This window comes from Saccostrea cucullata, unplaced genomic scaffold (genome assembly GCF_032062105.1).
Source record: "Saccostrea cucullata isolate Sc308-1 unplaced genomic scaffold, CSIRO_AGI_Scuc_v1 ctg10723, whole genome shotgun sequence".
Lineage (NCBI taxonomy): Eukaryota > Metazoa > Mollusca > Bivalvia > Ostreida > Ostreidae > Saccostrea > Saccostrea cuccullata.
This window is the reverse complement of record NW_026923938.1, coordinates 1-17,376: the sequence shown is the minus strand read 5'-3', so window position 1 is coordinate 17,376 and position 17,376 is coordinate 1. Positions and strand designations below refer to the sequence as shown.

General features: G+C 34.3%; 1 protein-coding gene across 2 annotated transcripts; it reads right to left on the bottom strand.

Annotated features, from left to right (window-relative positions):
* Positions 1–1,143: 1,143 nt before the first annotated feature.
* LOC134265299 (natural resistance-associated macrophage protein 2-like) lies at positions 1,144–12,127 on the bottom strand. 2 transcript variants are annotated; one of them, XM_062747534.1, is made up of 5 exons: positions 11,272–12,127; positions 10,814–10,939; positions 9,573–9,738; positions 4,671–4,731; positions 1,144–1,477 (listed from the first exon to the last, which is right to left on the bottom strand). In XM_062747534.1, exons 1-5 carry the CDS (start codon positions 11,500–11,502, stop codon positions 1,324–1,326), a joined length of 738 nt encoding a protein of 245 aa, XP_062603518.1. In that variant the 5' UTR covers positions 11,503–12,127; the 3' UTR covers positions 1,144–1,323. The 2 variants fall into 2 exon arrangements, with proteins under 2 accessions (XP_062603518.1, XP_062603519.1); XM_062747535.1 differs by lacking the exon at positions 1,144–1,477 and adding an exon at positions 3,063–3,222.
* Between the last annotated feature and the right edge of the window lie 5,249 nt (positions 12,128–17,376).

Sequence of the window (17,376 nt, the reverse complement as noted above, 5' to 3'; positions counted from 1 at the left end):
TCCGTGTGAACGCTAAGCAAAGCTAATTCGCAGTAAACTTACATTTAATTCGAATTAAACTCTCCGTGTGAACAGGGCATTAAATAACACAGGTAAGGTTAAATTAACTATGGAATTCTTTACCAGAATCTTTTAGAAATATATACAAATAAACTTCATTATCTCTACATTGGACGGGACTATCTGAATATGTCGAGATATCCAACTTGTTGAGATATCAGAGTTGAGATTGGACATCCTTAATTTACTGTATAGTAAAACAACAAACCTAAACTGAACAGACGTGTAACTATGTACATGTCTTCAATATACTGTAACTATAGTTTATCTCAGCTTTACCTCAAAAGTTATTAGAAAATCTAAGAAGTTTTTTCACAAAAGTGATTTATGAAGTGCTTCCTTTCTTATTGAAATCTAAGTTTTCTATCTAGCATTCGATCCACAAATAACACCTCTTCAGTATTGTGGTGTAAAAATGATTCTTCTACAAGTTATATAAAATCAAGATTTCATTTACTTAAGGTTCTCAAAATATAAAGCAAAGACATATTTTATTAATAAACCCACAAAAGTATTGCTCAAAAGGTTTATCACTTCTCCTGCAGATATCGATTGATTTAGTCAGGCAAGTTTTTTAAAAAGCTGTTACTTGTTGTTCTTAATGTGATGAATAATGACATTTGTCAATGTAATGCATCAAAGAGTCATATTGATATTTTAGTAGCGTATAAATATTTTAATACATTGTACATTTCATGTTTTTTATGTATGATTGTTGTATTTTATAAAACATTTTTATGTAGTTGAAAAATATCGCTATTCAACATGTTCAAAGCTAGTGTATTTTTCTGTTGATGTACCCGACTTTAAATAAACACAAACTTTTTTCTTCTGAAATTTAAATATCCTTTCTAATTTAGGTACCTCTCTTATTTTAGAAAATTTAGAAAAGTATGAAGTTTTCTCACTATGGAGTTTCCGAGTTATTTTTTACCTTTTAATTTTGAAGCCAAAAAATTCTTAATAGAAATACTGAAAAATATACCAGTGTATAACTCTTCTGTATGGGAGATAAGAAAATTATTTTTGTAGCATGTACCTTTTAAATAATGTAGAAGTACTTTTTTCAGTGTGGTTTTAATTTACGCTATGTACGTGGTCACAAATTTTCCGCATAATTTGTCTAAGGGTACTTAAAATACATGCAAAGTACATTGGGACAGTCTAAGAAATCCGCGTAATTTTCTACCAGTGGGTTAAACAGAAATTGAGATTCCATGGAATTGTGACACCGTGGAAAAAAGTACACTAGAGTATTCACATTTATACAACTCTGACCTCATATCCAAAAGTGACAGCCATAATGAAAATAAGGAATGCAAAGAACGCCTCCATTTTACGTAGACCGTACTTGTCCAGGAGGAGGAAGGTGAAGGTGTCCGCGATAGTAATCAGTACGCCCGCATATAAAGGTATCCTGTAGGACGAAATAAAACAAAAATAACAACGTGTCCACGATAGTAATCAGTACGCCCGCATACAGGGGGATCCTGTAGGACGAAATAAAACAAAAATAACAACGTTTCCACCATAGTGATCAGCACGCCCGCATACAGGGGTATCCTGTAGGACGAAATAAAACAAAAATAACAACGTGTCCGCGATAGTAATCAGTACACCAGCATACAGGGGGATTCTATAGGATGAAATAAAACAAAAATAACAACGTGTCCACCATAGTAATCAGTACGCCCGCATACAGGGGTATCCTGTAGGACGAAATAAAACAAAAATAACAACGTGTCCGCGATAGTAATCAGTACACCAGCATACAGGGGGATCCTATAGGATGAAATAAAACAAAAATAACAACGTGTCCACCATAGTAATCAGTACGCCCGCATACAGGGGTATCCTGTAGGACGAAATAAAACAAAAATAACAACCTGTCCACGATAGTGATCAGTACGCCAGCATACAGGGGGATCCTGTAGGACGAAATAAAACAAAAATAACAACGTGTCCGCGATAGTAATTAGTACGCCCGCATACAGGGGTATCCTGTAGGACGAAATAAAACAAAAATAACAACGTGTCCGCGATAGTAATCAGTACACCAGCATACAAAGGTATCCTGTAGGCCAAAATAGAACAAACATAACAACGTGTCCACGATCGTAATCAGTACACCAGCATACAGGGGTATCCTGTAGGCCAAAATAGAACAAACATAACAACGTGTCCACGATAGTAATCAGAACGCCCGCATACAGGGGGATCCTAAAGGACGAAATAAAACAAAAATAACAGCGTGTTCACGATAGTAATCAGTACGCCAGCATACAGGGGGATCCTGTAGGACAAAATAAAACAAAAATAACAACGTGTCCGCGATAGTAATCAGCACACCAGCATACAGGGGGATCCTGTAGATAAATAAAACAAAAATAACAACGTGTCCGCGATAGTGATCAGTACGCCAGCATACAGGGGGATCCTGTAGGACGAAATAAAACAAAAATAACAACGTGTCCGCGATAGTAATCAGCACACCAGCATACAGGGGGATCCTATAGGCCAAAATAAAACAAAAATAACAACGTGTCCGCGATAGTAATCAGTACACCAGCATACAAAGGTATCCTGTAGGACGAAATAAAACAAAAATAACAACGTGTCCGCTATAGTAATCAGTACACCAGCATACAGAGGGATCCTGTAGGACGAAATAAAACAAAAATAACAACGTGTCCGCGATAGTAATCAGTACACCAGCATACAGGGGGATCCTGTAGGACGAAATAAAACAAATATAACGTGTCCACGATAGTAATCAGCACGCCCGCATACAGGGGGATCCTATAGGACAAAATAAAACAAAAATAACAACGTGTCTACGATAGTAATCAGTACGCCAGCATACAGGGGGATCCTGTAGGACGAAATAAAACAAAAATAACAACGTGTCTACGATAGTGATCAGTACACCAGCATACAGGGGGATCCTATAGATAAATAAAACAAAAATAACAACGTGTCTACAATAGTGATCAGTACACCAGCATACAGGGGGATCCTATAGGAAGAAATAAAACAAAAATAACAACGTGTCCACGATAGTAATCAGTACACCAGCATACAGGGGGATCCTATAGGATGAAATAAAACAAAAATAACAACGTGTCCACCATAGTAATCAGTACGCCCGCATACAGGGGTATCCTGTAGGACGAAATAAAACAAAAATAACAACGTGTCTGCGATAGTAATCAGTACACCAGCATACAGGGGGATTCTGTAGGACGAAATAAAACAAAAATAACAACGTGTCTGCGATAGTAATCAGTACACCAGCATACAGGGGTATCCTGTAGGACGAAATAAAACAAAAATAACAACGTGTCCGCTATAGTAATCAGTACACCAGCATACAGGGGTATCCTGTAGGACGAAATAAAACAAAAATAACAACGTGTCCGCGATAGTGATCAGTACACCAGCATACAGGGGGATCCTATAGGACGAAACAAAACAAAAATAACAAGGTGTCTACGATAGTGATCAGTACACCAGCATACAGGGGGATCCTATAGGACGAAATAAAACAAAAATAACAACGTGTCTACGATAGTGATCAGTACACCAGCATACAGGGGGATCCTATAGGACGAAATAAAACAAAAATAACAACGTGTCTACGATAGTGATCAGTACACCAGCATACAAGGGGATCCTGTAGGATGAAATAAAACAAAAATAACAACGTGTCTGCGATAGTAATCAGTACACCAGCATACAAGGGGATTCTGTAGGACTAAATAAAACAAAAATAACAACGTGTCCGCGATAGTGATCAGTACGCCAGCATACAGGGGGATTCTGTAGGACGAAATAAAACAAAAACAATATTTTAAATTCAGAAACCTATTAGCAATATTTTGTGTGGGAAATCCCATCCAGGGGCATAGGGAAAAAATATAAAGGAATTATCAAGGATAAGTTATACCCCCCCCTCCTCCCATGGGCCATGAATTCAACGATTTATAATCTACACTAATTTTCTCTGTCTTTAGCATGTTAAGGATGCTTCCAAATAAGTTTCAGCATTTTTGGCCCAGTTGTTCTTGTGAATTTTGAAGAAGTTAAGATTCTGAATTTTTTTTTTACCCTACCCTATTTTTGGCCTTTTCTTTAATATCTTCCATTGGAAGGGAGTTTGGTCCTCCATTTTAAGGATTTAATCTCCTTTACATAAGAATGTTTCTTAGATAGTTTGTTTAAAATTGCACATTTTTGTGTCTGAGAAATTGTTTACATGTAATGTGTAATGCTGAGTAAGCAATATTACAGTCATATTCCCTCAGTCTCGAGAAGAAGTTAGAATGTTTACAGACAGACAGATTGACAGACAAATAGCTAGACAGATTCACAGACAGACAGACAGATTGACAGACAGACAGCTAGACAGACAGACAGACAGATTGACAGACAGCTAGACAGATTGAAAGACAGACAGACAGACACCAGAAGAGTGATCAGAAAAGTTCACTTGACTTTTTAGCTTAATTTAGCTTATATATCATGTATAGTAGTAAAACTGTATTTCAAAGTAACACATGTATGTTCATCATGAATGAATCAGATTTGTGTTGTAAATATAAAAAACTTACTTTCCATCGGATAACAGGTAAAATGCTATAGCCGTCCCAATCACTTCCTGCATATCTGATCCTGTAAACAAATCAATACAAAACTTCTGTGACTACCAGTCAGGGGTATGACTGAAATCCATCATTTTTAAAAATGATTGATAATGGTCATTTCTTCTAAGTATATATTAATGTACACATTCTTCCTATTTTTGTAAATATGACTTCTTTTCATCATATTTCCATTCCCAAGTCAATATTTCCAACCCATTTACTACAGTAATAAGATATAGTACACTATGCTGCCAAAGACCCTTGTGCAGAGAAACATCTTGACAAGTAATTGAAACCAAAATAATTTAGTGCGCCCTGTAAAACTAACGAGATAATTCAGTGTGCCCAGACCTTACAATTTGATAAAAAAAAAGGATGAAATACAGTCATTTTTAATATCAAAGGTAGCTCTATTTCTAAAATAAATTTCAATATAGAAATGACTATTTTTCATCATTATTCTAAAAAAAGATGAATTTCAATCATTTAATGATGTATTTCAGTCACACCCCTGACTGACTACTGTAGAAGCACAAAGGATGACTGCATTTAAGGAAACTTAGAAATTGCGACATAATTAACTTTTAAAATGGGCATTTCTCTTTCAGTGGCAGAAATGGTCAATGTCTTAACTGCAACTTTGTGTAATTACGTTAATTAAAAGTTCGTATTAAAGAAGTTCGAAGTCAGTTTTATAGGGAGGGACATCGCACATTCTGGAATCTCCATAGGATAATGAGTACGCCCATCTTTTAAACGGCTTAATACTAGGGATGTCAACGAATATTCGAGTACTCGACTATCGACTAAAATTTCTTTAGTCGATTATTCTATAAAAATGTGTTTCATTAAAGTAATTTTGAATTCAAGGGAATAAACTTATATTTGAAAATTGTTAACTAGTGAAAGACACTAGTAAACAGCTATTTCAAAATCGTAAATACATGTAAATCAGGGTCAGTTAATATGAGAGTAATTAAACCGTGCTTTCTTTTTCTGATATTAATTTCCTACAATTATTGATAGTTTGTACAAAATTTCATAATTTAAATTTATCCCAAGCTCTCACTCTTTCTTTGTTTTTATAAGACGCGCTTTTATTTGTTTACCTGTCAAAGATCATTGAAGGACACGTAATAATTGGCTTCAATTATGGGGTACATGTACTACCGTTATGTAAAGAAAGAACAAATGCTGGCGTTTGATATCCTTATTTATTAGTTAAATGTGCAGATATATATTAATTTTGAAATTAAATCGTTGGATACATATTGATGTACAGTTTTTATTGCACTATGTTAATGTTTACATTTTGATAAACTAGTATAATGGTGATAGCGTAGGTTAAATATTGTAAAATAGTCTGTAAAAGACAAACAGTGAAACTGGTACGAAAAAATAACTAAAATTAAACGAATATTCGACTATCGTTCGACTAAAGCATTCGACTATTCGACTAAGCTGTCTGAGTAAAATTGACATCCCTACTTAATACATAGTCAGCGCATGTTTGTCTATTGATCTCCTTTTTATGGTAGTTGTATATTTATATATTATATTAACTCATATTAAAAGGAGATCAATAGACAAACATGGGCTGATGGTTAAAAAGAGAAAAAACTGTTTCTACTGTGTTCACTTTCTCTATAGTAAGTGGCCATTTTGACCACGTTGTTACCTGTTGAATATTATAATAAACCACGTGATTTCTATACCCAGGTAACTCTGTGAATACTAGAATTCCATCGAGTGACGTGTAAGGATACACGCATTCTGCTTGCAGATAGTGATTGTTCGTATCTGTTTCAATTCATTCGAGCCACGGGATATTCTTATTTTTTCTTAGATATCTATATTATTTATTTATCTCATAAGCGTTTCATTTTACTTTCCTTATATATTTTTGAATGCATGTCTCTACATGTTCATTGTCTACAAGAAAAAAAAGATTTATTTATTATGTTTTGAATCATTGCTTAACATGAACATCCAAAGTAAGATCCAGTAAATAGAATTGAAATCATGCCAGCCTCAGAACGCTTATTTATTGGGAAAAGTAATTATAAAAGAAACTAAAAAAACTTGAGCTATTGTGATGTTTTTCTTTCTTTTTTATGAAAGGGAAAAAAGTATTACTGTTGTTATTGGGTCTCGATCCCGGACCTATATATTATTGATTCTGTGCATTGCCAACTGAGCTTGTCGGCACTTATATTCGAACACGCGAATTGTTGATATCAGCCATTGCTGTTGATTATCAATGAGAATGGTTTCTTCTACCGGTCGATGTTATTTGTTATTAGTTATATAAACTTTATTTAAAAACTTAAAAAATAATAGTGACAAACATATGACGAGAGAGAGAGAGAGAGAGAGAGAGAGAGAGAATGCACCAAATATAAAATATAAATACAGTAGCTATTCTAATTTTAGACCACTAGCTCATCATAATATTAGCTCCACCTCTTATGCATATTTATAAATCTTATCTTCAATCAAGAGCAGATAAGTCTAATTTCCCAATATTTGCAGAGAGGTGGGGTAAGGATACAGCGAATTATTTCATTGCAACGCAGTTTATAACTTTTATGACATTGCATTTCATTTGGAAATAGACCAAACTCTATAATAAATGACTTGAGACAAGAATGAAAACAAAAATAAATCTAACAAGAGAGATCGAAAAAGACCCAAAAACTGGCGTTAAGTGCAGTCATCCTTTTCGTTGGCATAACTTTTCTTTATTTTGTCATCAAAAATGGTTTTGTGGGCATTTAATTTCGTTGTTTTGAAAGTAACCCTATTCAATATATAAACTACAAAATTTTGTGTGGGATTTAATTTTATTGAATATTGTTAACAACGAAATAAACAAAATTTAATCCCCAAGGATATTTGTGCTTTTACAGTATATAATTTCCTGCTTAAATGTATAAAGTGGAGTTTTGAAATTCTTTTAGCTTTGTACTTTCTTTTTCTTTAAAGAGAAAAAAAAAACATTAACTGTGCAAGTTGTATAAGTCTGAATTCAACTTCACAACTCAAGCATTTGGATATACCCATGATGATAAGGATATAGCTCTAAGACTTATTTGGTCTGTGTATATTAGGACGAGTAAGGCATAGACAAGACTGAATTTGAAACAAACTAGAACTGTCCAAACAGGTCAAAATACCCCCCGCTGGGTTTTTCAGAAGTAAGTTTTTCCATAATAAAAATATGTATCAAACACCAATTATGAAATTTTTATTCCAGTGACCTTGAACTTCTCCAGATAATCTTGGGTCATGGGCAATCTTTCAGTGAAATGAGAACCAACCAAGTTTATCCATAAGAAAGATATGGACCGGACACGAATTATGATATTTTTTTTCCAGTGACCATGAACTTCCCCAAATGACCTTGGGACAAGGTCATGACACACCCTTGGGTCATGGGCAATCTTTGTGTGAAATAAAAACCTACCAAGTTTATCCATAAGAAAGATATGGACCGGACAGGAATTATGAAAATTTTCCTCCAGTGACCTTGAACTTTCCAAATTGACCTTCAGTCAAGGTCATGACAGATCCTTGGGTCATGGGCAATCTTTGTGTGAAATGAGAACCTACCAAGTTTATCTATAAAAGATATGTATCAAACATGATTTTTGAAAATTTTCTTACAGTGACCTTGAACTTTCTCAAATGACCTTGGGTCAAGGTCATGACACACCCTTGGGTCATGGGCGATCATTGTGTGAAATTAGAACCTACCAAGTTTATCAATAAGAAAGATATGGACCGGACACGAATTATGAATTATTTCTTTCAGTGACCTTGAACTTCCCAAAAATGAACTTGGGTCAAGGTCATGACAAACCCTTAGGTCATGAACAATCTTTGTGTGGAGTAGTAGATTCTAATGTCCCTCTGTAAGAAAGATATGGACCGGACACGATTGCAGAGACAGAGGGACATAGGGACAGACGGACAGACAGACGGACAAAGTGATTCCTATATACCCCCCCAAACTTCGTTTGCGGGGGGTATAAAAAAGCAATTAAAAAATCTATCTTGCACAAAGCATGTAGTGATTAAACCACTAGAAATACATCCATGGGACATGAATATCAGCTAGTCTAGGGATCTTGAAGAGTTTTCCTTGAATCGTTGCTTTAAGTCAAGGTCAAAAGTGCTGATGCAACTGAATATGATGTATAATAAAATATAATGTGATCCATTTATAATCTTAAGAACATGATTCCTAAGGCCAAATAAAATTGAAATCTTGATTCTCAGGCCCACGCGCATCTGTTTTGAGGTAGCCGCATTGCCGATTTTATTGTATTTTTGATAAAATTAAAAGTGGGTATTGCGGAGACCAATCCGGGAAAAAATTTTCTGACCTCATTTGTTTCGTAGTTTAGTATTCAAATATCACTTCCGGTAGCCATTTACAATGAGATTTTGGCTCCTTCACTTGAAAACACGGGCACTGGAAGTTAAATACATTCAAAGACATTACCTAAGATATTTACACTTTGTTAAGCAATGGATAAAGCAGTAATTTTGACCAGAAATGGAAAGTATATCTGTGATTTAAAAAATTTTCTTTATGTGTAAGAAAATTCAGAAATTAAAATTAAAAAAAATACCTCCCTCATCTAATTTATTGCCAATAAAATGAAAAATAAAATGCCGCCCTCCCGCATCTGTTTTGGAGAAAAATTGGCCTGAGAACCAAGGAATTAAATTTAGATGGCCTAATAATCTAAGATTAATATGTTTTTGAACAGTACCAAACAAAATTGTACCTCTATCAATAATTTTGAATTTTGATTGGTTGAAATCCCATGCTTCCCCCCTGTCTTAAAAACAGGACCTCACCAATGATAGCTATTTCCACCATGAACCACAGCACAAAGCGTGGAACCCTGGGATAGCTTCTGTAGCAGACCTCAGCCAGGTGCATTCCTGTCACCACCCCCAGGCGCGCCGACAGCCTCTGCATCAGAAGACCCAGAAACGTGGCCGACATTAGTATCCATAGCAACTGTAACATAAATAAACAGACATCAGTATCCATAACAACTGTAACATAAACAAACAGATGTCAGTATCCATAGCAACTGTAATATAAATAAACAGACATCAGTATCCATAGCAACTATAACATAAATAAACAGACATCAGTATCCATAGCAACTGTAACATATACAAACAGACGTCAGTATCAATAGCAACTATAACATAAATAAACAGACATCAGTATCCATAGCAACTGTAACATAAATAAACAGACATCAGTATCCATAGCAACTGTAACATATACAAACAGACGTCAGTATCCATAGCAACTATAAAATTAATACATAGAGGTCAGTATCCATAGCAACTATAACATAAATAAACAGACATCAGTATCCATAGCAACTGTAACATGAATCAACAGATGTCAGTATCCTTAGCAACTGTTACATGAATAAACAGATGTCAGTATCCATAGCAACTATAAAATAGCAACTATAACATAAATACACAGAGGTCAGTATCCATAGCAACTATAATGCGTAGCGAGCTCAATAGACTAACATGTACAAACAGAGGAAATTCAGGTTGAAATCTGCACATTGATCCAAGAAATTTTTATGAGTCCACTTGAAAACATTCTTCAATCCCAATAATCCTTTGCGGTGCATAGCAACATGGTGGCTAAAACATAGCAACAACTTACTTTAAAAAAAATTACAAACAACGATTAAATGCAATCTCCATGCCACAAAACTATCGTTTGTGTTCTAAGTCAACTGGACTTTTTATTTGACGTCATACTTTTATCACATTCACGGCTCGGGTATTTCCGATTTTGTCGAAAACTTCGAAAAAGTTCGGAATCTCAATGCCTGGGAAATGATGAACTGAGGATAGGCAGGGCAAGTAAAAGTGTAAAGGTTTTTGATAGTTAAATAACTGCGCTCGCCCTAACGGTCGCACTGTAGAACATATTAACATTGGTTTAATAAGCAAATCTTTAAATGTCTTATATTTTTAAAATAAATTGTCATATTTTTTAAGCTAATTGATTCACTAATTACTCTAAAGCTCGTTAATACTAATCAGATACTGACCTTGAACTGAGCAACAGATCCGGACCGGAGATCCGACTCGATATTTCCCGGATCCAGATAGGCAATACTCATAAGGAACCCTGGACCAGTGAAAGCCCAGAGTTTTCTAAAGCTGAACACTGGATGCTGAAAATCAAAGAAATTATGAACAGGATTAAATATTTCAGAGATGATTATCCAATCTGAGAAATGCATATTTCATCTCTTAATCTTTTATTTGAAAGAACATTTTCCTCATTAAACATGTTAAAGTTAAAGAAAAGGTGGAAAAATATTATTTTGGTGGTGGAGTAGGGGTGTAAGATGGGGGAAGGAAGGATGAATATTTCCAAAAGTAAAAAGTTGTGTTTGAAAAAAAAAAAGCAGCAAAACAAGTCAAAAAATAGGATAATCTTGTTTACATTTTGTTTATCTGTTTATGGACTAGACATTCTGTATACTGATTGAGTGAATCTTACGTCTTCATCCTCTGGTATTGGGATTTTGTTGTTGAAGTAACTAGAGGCTATACTGGTACTGATGGCACTGCTGGGTTTTATTGGCAGGGCCTCTGACCCCTCACCAGGCCCGACCTCTGACCCCTCAACTTCACCAGGCCTGACCTCTGACCTCGAGATCTCAACTTTTCTGGGCCTGAAATCCCCCTCTTCCTTACTTGTCCTTTCCATTTCTCTCACCTCTTCATTCATGAATTTCTTTTTATCTCTGACAAATATATTAAATGTGTATATAACATATATATGATCTTACATGTGGTTTGCAGTTGGTTGGATATGATTTTTATCCAACAAGTTGTGTGATTTTTATCTCCTAGCCTTGGCGACCTCATTAATTTATATGATTATTAAAGGGTTAAAAGTATTGAACTTATATTGGTGAATATTGGCACAAGTTTGCTGTTCAAATGCACGAGCTAGCAAATAGATTAAAGTTCTAAAAATGTTTTCATGATGATATCTGTTCACAATGTTAATATGTGATAACTATTACATAAATCATGATGGTGATAAAATGTTATCAATTTTTAACAGTTACAACATATATCATGTATATTATTCATTATTACAGATTTTTCCCTTTTATCACACATATTTAATTCCTAAATGTTTAATTTTCTCTGTAATTGATCAGACTTGAAAGGTGAAATTTGAAAGTAAATATCTCTCTTTTTGCAAATAAAATAAAAAAACTAACAAATACGATCCCTTCAGATGTCTTTAATGTACCATTTCAGTGTATTGATATAATTGCAGTTAACTTTCTTAAATTTTGCATTTACAATTTTTGTTGACCTATAAAAAATCGAGATTTTTTGTGTATCTGTGCATGCGCGGACTCTTTTTTCAGAGTCTTTTTCAGTCTCAATTTCTTACTTCCGTTAACTTCGTTTTTGGAGTTTGTCTAGACTGATAACGGACTAGGTACACAATTCATGCCATGTTATAGTAGTATGAATAAAGCATAATATGACTACCAGTAAGGCCTAGATAAAAAATATGTTTGTTTCCGCTTTCCCGACTGACCCTAATTTATAGTGCCGACCCTAAATATTTTTTTAATGCTTTTGTCCCATGATGTGCAAGATTTCAACCAGGGAATTATAGCCTCCAACTTTACAAGCTTTTCAAGACAGAAAGAAGTTTGCGTCACCTTTCTATTATAAGTTAAGTCACAGTAATGCTTGAAAACACCATTTCTTTTGTCATTAATGTTATATACTTCTATACACGTTTTGATTAAAGAAGCCAAAAAAATTTTTCAAAAAAAAAAAAAATTGCCTACCTACCTACCCTATATTTTTTCAGCCTGAAAGCGGAAACAAACATATTTTTTTTCTAGGCCTAACCCATATCCATCACACCCTACAGTACACGTATACAGCTTCTGTACACAATATCACTCACAGTTCAGGCTTGGTGTCATAGCTTTATTCCAAAGCTCTAATATTTGTCATGTTTATAGAGCACCTTGTTAAATAATGCATGTATATATAAAAATATACACAATAACACAGTCACCATTTTATTATGCATGGTCAGAGACTTGATCATGCAATTTGATATACTGTATACAAGTCCAGCACAATACCCCTATAAAGGTATATAGCTTGATAATTCCAATCTTAATTTTTTTTATCGATTCCTTGTGTTTTGATTGGACGAGAACAAATTCAAGAAAAAGTTTACACATCGATGAATTCTTCAACCAGAACTACTTTCTTGACTGTTGTAAAAACAATGAAAACAGATAGTTCTAGTCCGTTTTAGCTAAATTATGATTACAAGAAACTTATAAAAAATGAATTAATGAATGAAAAGGAGATAAACAGGACTGACAGACGGGAATATTATGTTTATGTCATTGTCGGATCACGGGTGTGAAATATTTTGAAATCGCTGATCATGCTGTCATTTTCTCGACGTTCCATATCAACTCAGTTGGTATCGTAATGTGATAGGGAAAAGAAACGTACCTTAGACTCTTGCCTTTTCAGCATCAAATCATATATTTACATCCTACAGATCCCATATTCTCCCTAAATCTTTGAACGAACCAGAGCAAATCGAGGACGTCGTCGGTCTTCAACTTTCGTCATGACGTCAACATGGCGAAGTCAAGGACGAACTATTTTGGAGAATTCGCGTATTTACGATATCTGTTGACTTAAACAACATTCAATGAGTTTTTATAAGTTTAATTTATAGATTGATTTGACAAATAAAGTTGGATTTTATCAATATTCATCTTGTATACGTTTCTTTGCGGCATAAAGTATTCCTACGCCGTACAAAATAACGGATTATATGGCGGCCTCAAAGAGAAATAATTTTAACAATTAAAAAAAATCGTAATATTGGAATTATAAGAATTAAACGTTCTTTTTTCAGAATTTATCGATGTGTAAACTCTGCCTTTTTACTCACAAACTTTACATAAAAGTGCTTCGCACTTTTATTCAGTTTGTGAGTAAAAAGGCAGAGTTTACACATCGATAAATTCTGAAAAAAGAACGTTTAATCCTATAATAAACCTATTTAGCTTTATGAAGGTATATTTGAAATACCTTGATCAAGGTATTTTATGTAATGAAAATTTAAAAAAATTCTTTACAAATTAAAATACTGAAAGTTGAGTTCTGAGTTTTTGTCAGTGTGTCTACTCGTGCATAAAGACACTCTGGTATAAAAAAAGAAAGCATAAAATAACGTCTCCTCACACAACATGTTTTTCTACTGATTTCATTGTGTTTGTACTTGTGCATGGGTGAATTTAATCCCTGTTTAGATTCTGCAAAGCACACAGCTAGAAATTGATAAAAGTGAAATAAACCAAATTTTCAAGACTGATAACATGTAAGGAGACGGTCATTTTGCACATTTACAGTGTTTGAAGAGTTATCTGCCCTTGATGAAAAGAAGAAAATTTTTGATTTCACAAAATTTCTGCGGTAAATAATTTATTTTATTTTATATTTCAATAAATCTTTTCACCAAGAGATTTCTTTGAAATTCAAATCGCTTTTTACAATATCTTATAAAAACGTGCACTGCCCATAGACTTCAATGTAAAATTCAAAGTGATATTAATTGGACAATAATCAAAATTTTGTAAATTCCTTTGGTGGAGCATTTTCATTTGATAATATCTTCAAATTACTACCATGATTAAAAATATTGGACCGTTCATTTATTAGGTACAAAATTTTGTCGTTATACATTGAATACCTTAAGTCATTTAGTTGTTTATTTGACTCTCTGTCACTATTATTTCTACATAACTTACCGTTTAGGCATGTAAATCCCAACATAAAAATATTCACTGAAATCTCCGTTCAAATATGGCTCCCGTGATGAAATTATATACCTCCTTGAATAAAAGAGTTCCTATAGTCTGTTTTTACCCTATGTAATTCTGAACCAAGTCTACTGTGGCTATTGAAGCCTGTACGAAATGTTCCACCCGGAATATAGGGGGAATTGAGACGTACTTGGAGAGGCGTCAATTTGTCTCTCTACATATATGGTGATGCACAGGTTCCGGGCGTAACTTAGGCGGAAACCAAGCATAAATGGGCAGGAATTTGAGGCGAAAGATGCAAATGAGCTACGCCTGGAAAAATAAATGATGCCCGTAAAAAAATTACGCCTGGAAACTAAAATGACGCCTGGAATAGAATTACGCCTGGAATGTCCTTATTATTATATAACACTTTGTGACCTAAAAACCTATATATTTAGTTTACCATGTAAACAAAGAAAAACATTTTGATTATGATTTACAATGTTAAAGCTAAAAATTTAGCTTTTTGAACTGTAAGAAAACACAATGACTGGTCATTAACATATATCATTAACAAGTATAGAAAAATAACATGAATTTTGTGTATTAGGGACACTAAAACATGATTGAGTGTGTATTTAGAATTAAACTTTTTTACAATACCTATACATTTTATCACTTCAGTAATAATATTGAAACATTTGAGTTACTGACTGAATACAGTTCTTCAATTACTCAGCAGTTTACAGTTAGATTCTCACTGCAGCCACTATCAGACAGATATTTCTCAGAATGTGTGCATACTAAGGACAAACTCAAATATCTAAAGTAATTTTAGGGTCAACCAGTTATAACTATCATTGTACATAATCATAATCAAATTTACTCAAATAGGTACTAGATATTCATGATCACACCTACCAGCAGACACTGTGTCATCCTCAAGAAGTGTAAAAGCCTTAACATTGAGATATCTGCATTTCCTGTTTCACTCACACTAAACTCCCTCCTTCATGATCAAATTCGAACTTAACTTCCTATCTGAAATGACCCTTAATTGATAATTAAATCGACCAATCAGAGGCTTTTACTTCTCCTGAAAGTTCCAGGCGTAATTTTTGTTTCTATTTTCCTGCCATTTTACGCCCGAAAAATCTGAACTTGCCAATTGACGCCTGGAAAATACAAATGACGCCTGTAAGACATCTCTTCTACTGAGGCGTAACTCTTTAAAAATTCCGTCTCCGCCTCAAGTACGCCTGGAATTTGCCAATTCCTGCTCAATTCCACCCAAATTCCAGGCGGAATCCACCTTAAAAATTCATACAGGAGAACATCACATAGACTATTAAAAAACAGACTATATAGTAAACAATTTTGTCACAGGAGCCATATTTGAATGGAGATTTCAGTGAATAATTTTATGTTGGGATTTACATGCCTTAACGGTAAGCTATGTAGAAATAATAGTGACAGAGAGTCAAATAAACGACTATAAAAATGACTTAATTGAATGAACGGCAGTGTGGTCTAGGTGAATTTACCTTGCTATAGTCAACTGAAGTTGGTACTTAATCTCCAGACATGAATTATTAATAGTTGTCCAGGGATTCTGCGACGGCGTCAGTCCAACAGGTCCAGTACAATCACTAGATTTAGCTACGTAGGTAGAATTACCTACATAGCTTTATTTACCTTCCTCAGGTAGCTTTATTTACTTATTTCAAGGTAAAGTTTTCAAAAGTTTTCTTTTTATTAAAAAGAGACAAAAAGTCGCAATTAAATGACTATTGATATTTATAATAGGGAGGTTTTTAAAAACAATTCAAAGCAGAGATAGTTTATACATTGCTGCGTTTGGACAATTTAGAGCAAAACATGTAATTCCATTTGTAATTCCATTGTTTGGTTATCCGACCAAACGATGAGGTGCGGTGAAGCATGACTGAGTATGATTACTTCACATTGTGCTGAATAATTACCGACCTATTATCGTGTTAACCGGAACTGGACTTCATTGTCATTCCATTCAAGGAGTAACTGTTCTAACTGTCATACATAGCCCCAAAACTTTCAGAACTTTGATTGCAATTGCGCAGAAAAAACATTTTTCCAAGAGATATTTTTTCATGAGTTGTTTTCAGATGAGTTCAAAGTTGAAAATGATCACTGCATCAAAATGTTATTGTCTGCACACCCTGAGAAAAATGCTTTTTAATAGGAATAGATCAATTTGGTAGCTAAATAAAGCTACCTCAGGTAGGTAAATAAAGCTATGTAGGTAAAACAAGCTACGTAGCTAAATCTACTGACTGTACCAGACCTGTCCAAATATCTAGCCTAGCAGAATCTTAACAGGGATTAGGATGAATTTACTGACAATAACTCAGAACTCGACTTTTAATAATTAGATTTTTTTTTCAATTTTCATTACAGAAAATACTTGATCAATGTATTTTAAATACCTTGATAAAGCTATATAGCTTTATCAAGCTATATACCTTTATCGGGGTATTGTGCTGGACTTGATATAATAATTTTGATGTAGGAAATGAGAGATGTAATAGCGAGCGCAGGGAGCGTCGCGAAGCGACGCTCGCAAAGCGAGCTCAATAGACTAACGTGTATGAACAGAGGAAATTCGGATTGAAATCTGTACATACGTCAGCCAAATTTCTCTGTGAAACCTTCCCAGAATTCCTGCACTACCCAATGTCCTTTGGCGAATAAATCAAAAATATTCAAAAAATTAAAGGAACGTTGTTTCTTACCGAAATCTTTAC

Bases quoted from the DNA above. Each gene is read 5' to 3' on its own strand.
- LOC134265299 (XM_062747534.1), bottom strand. From the start codon at position 11,502: ATGAATGAAGAGGTGAGAGAAATGGAAAGGACAAGTAAGGAAGAGGGG. The intron at 9,739-10,813 runs GTCAGTATCTGA...TTTATGTTACAG, and splicing joins GATCTGTTGCTCAGTTCAAG to TTGCTATGGATACTAATGTC. The intron at 1,478-4,670 runs GTAAGTTTTTTA...TTCGTCCTACAG, and splicing joins TACCTGTTATCCGATGGAAA to GATACCTTTATATGCGGGCG.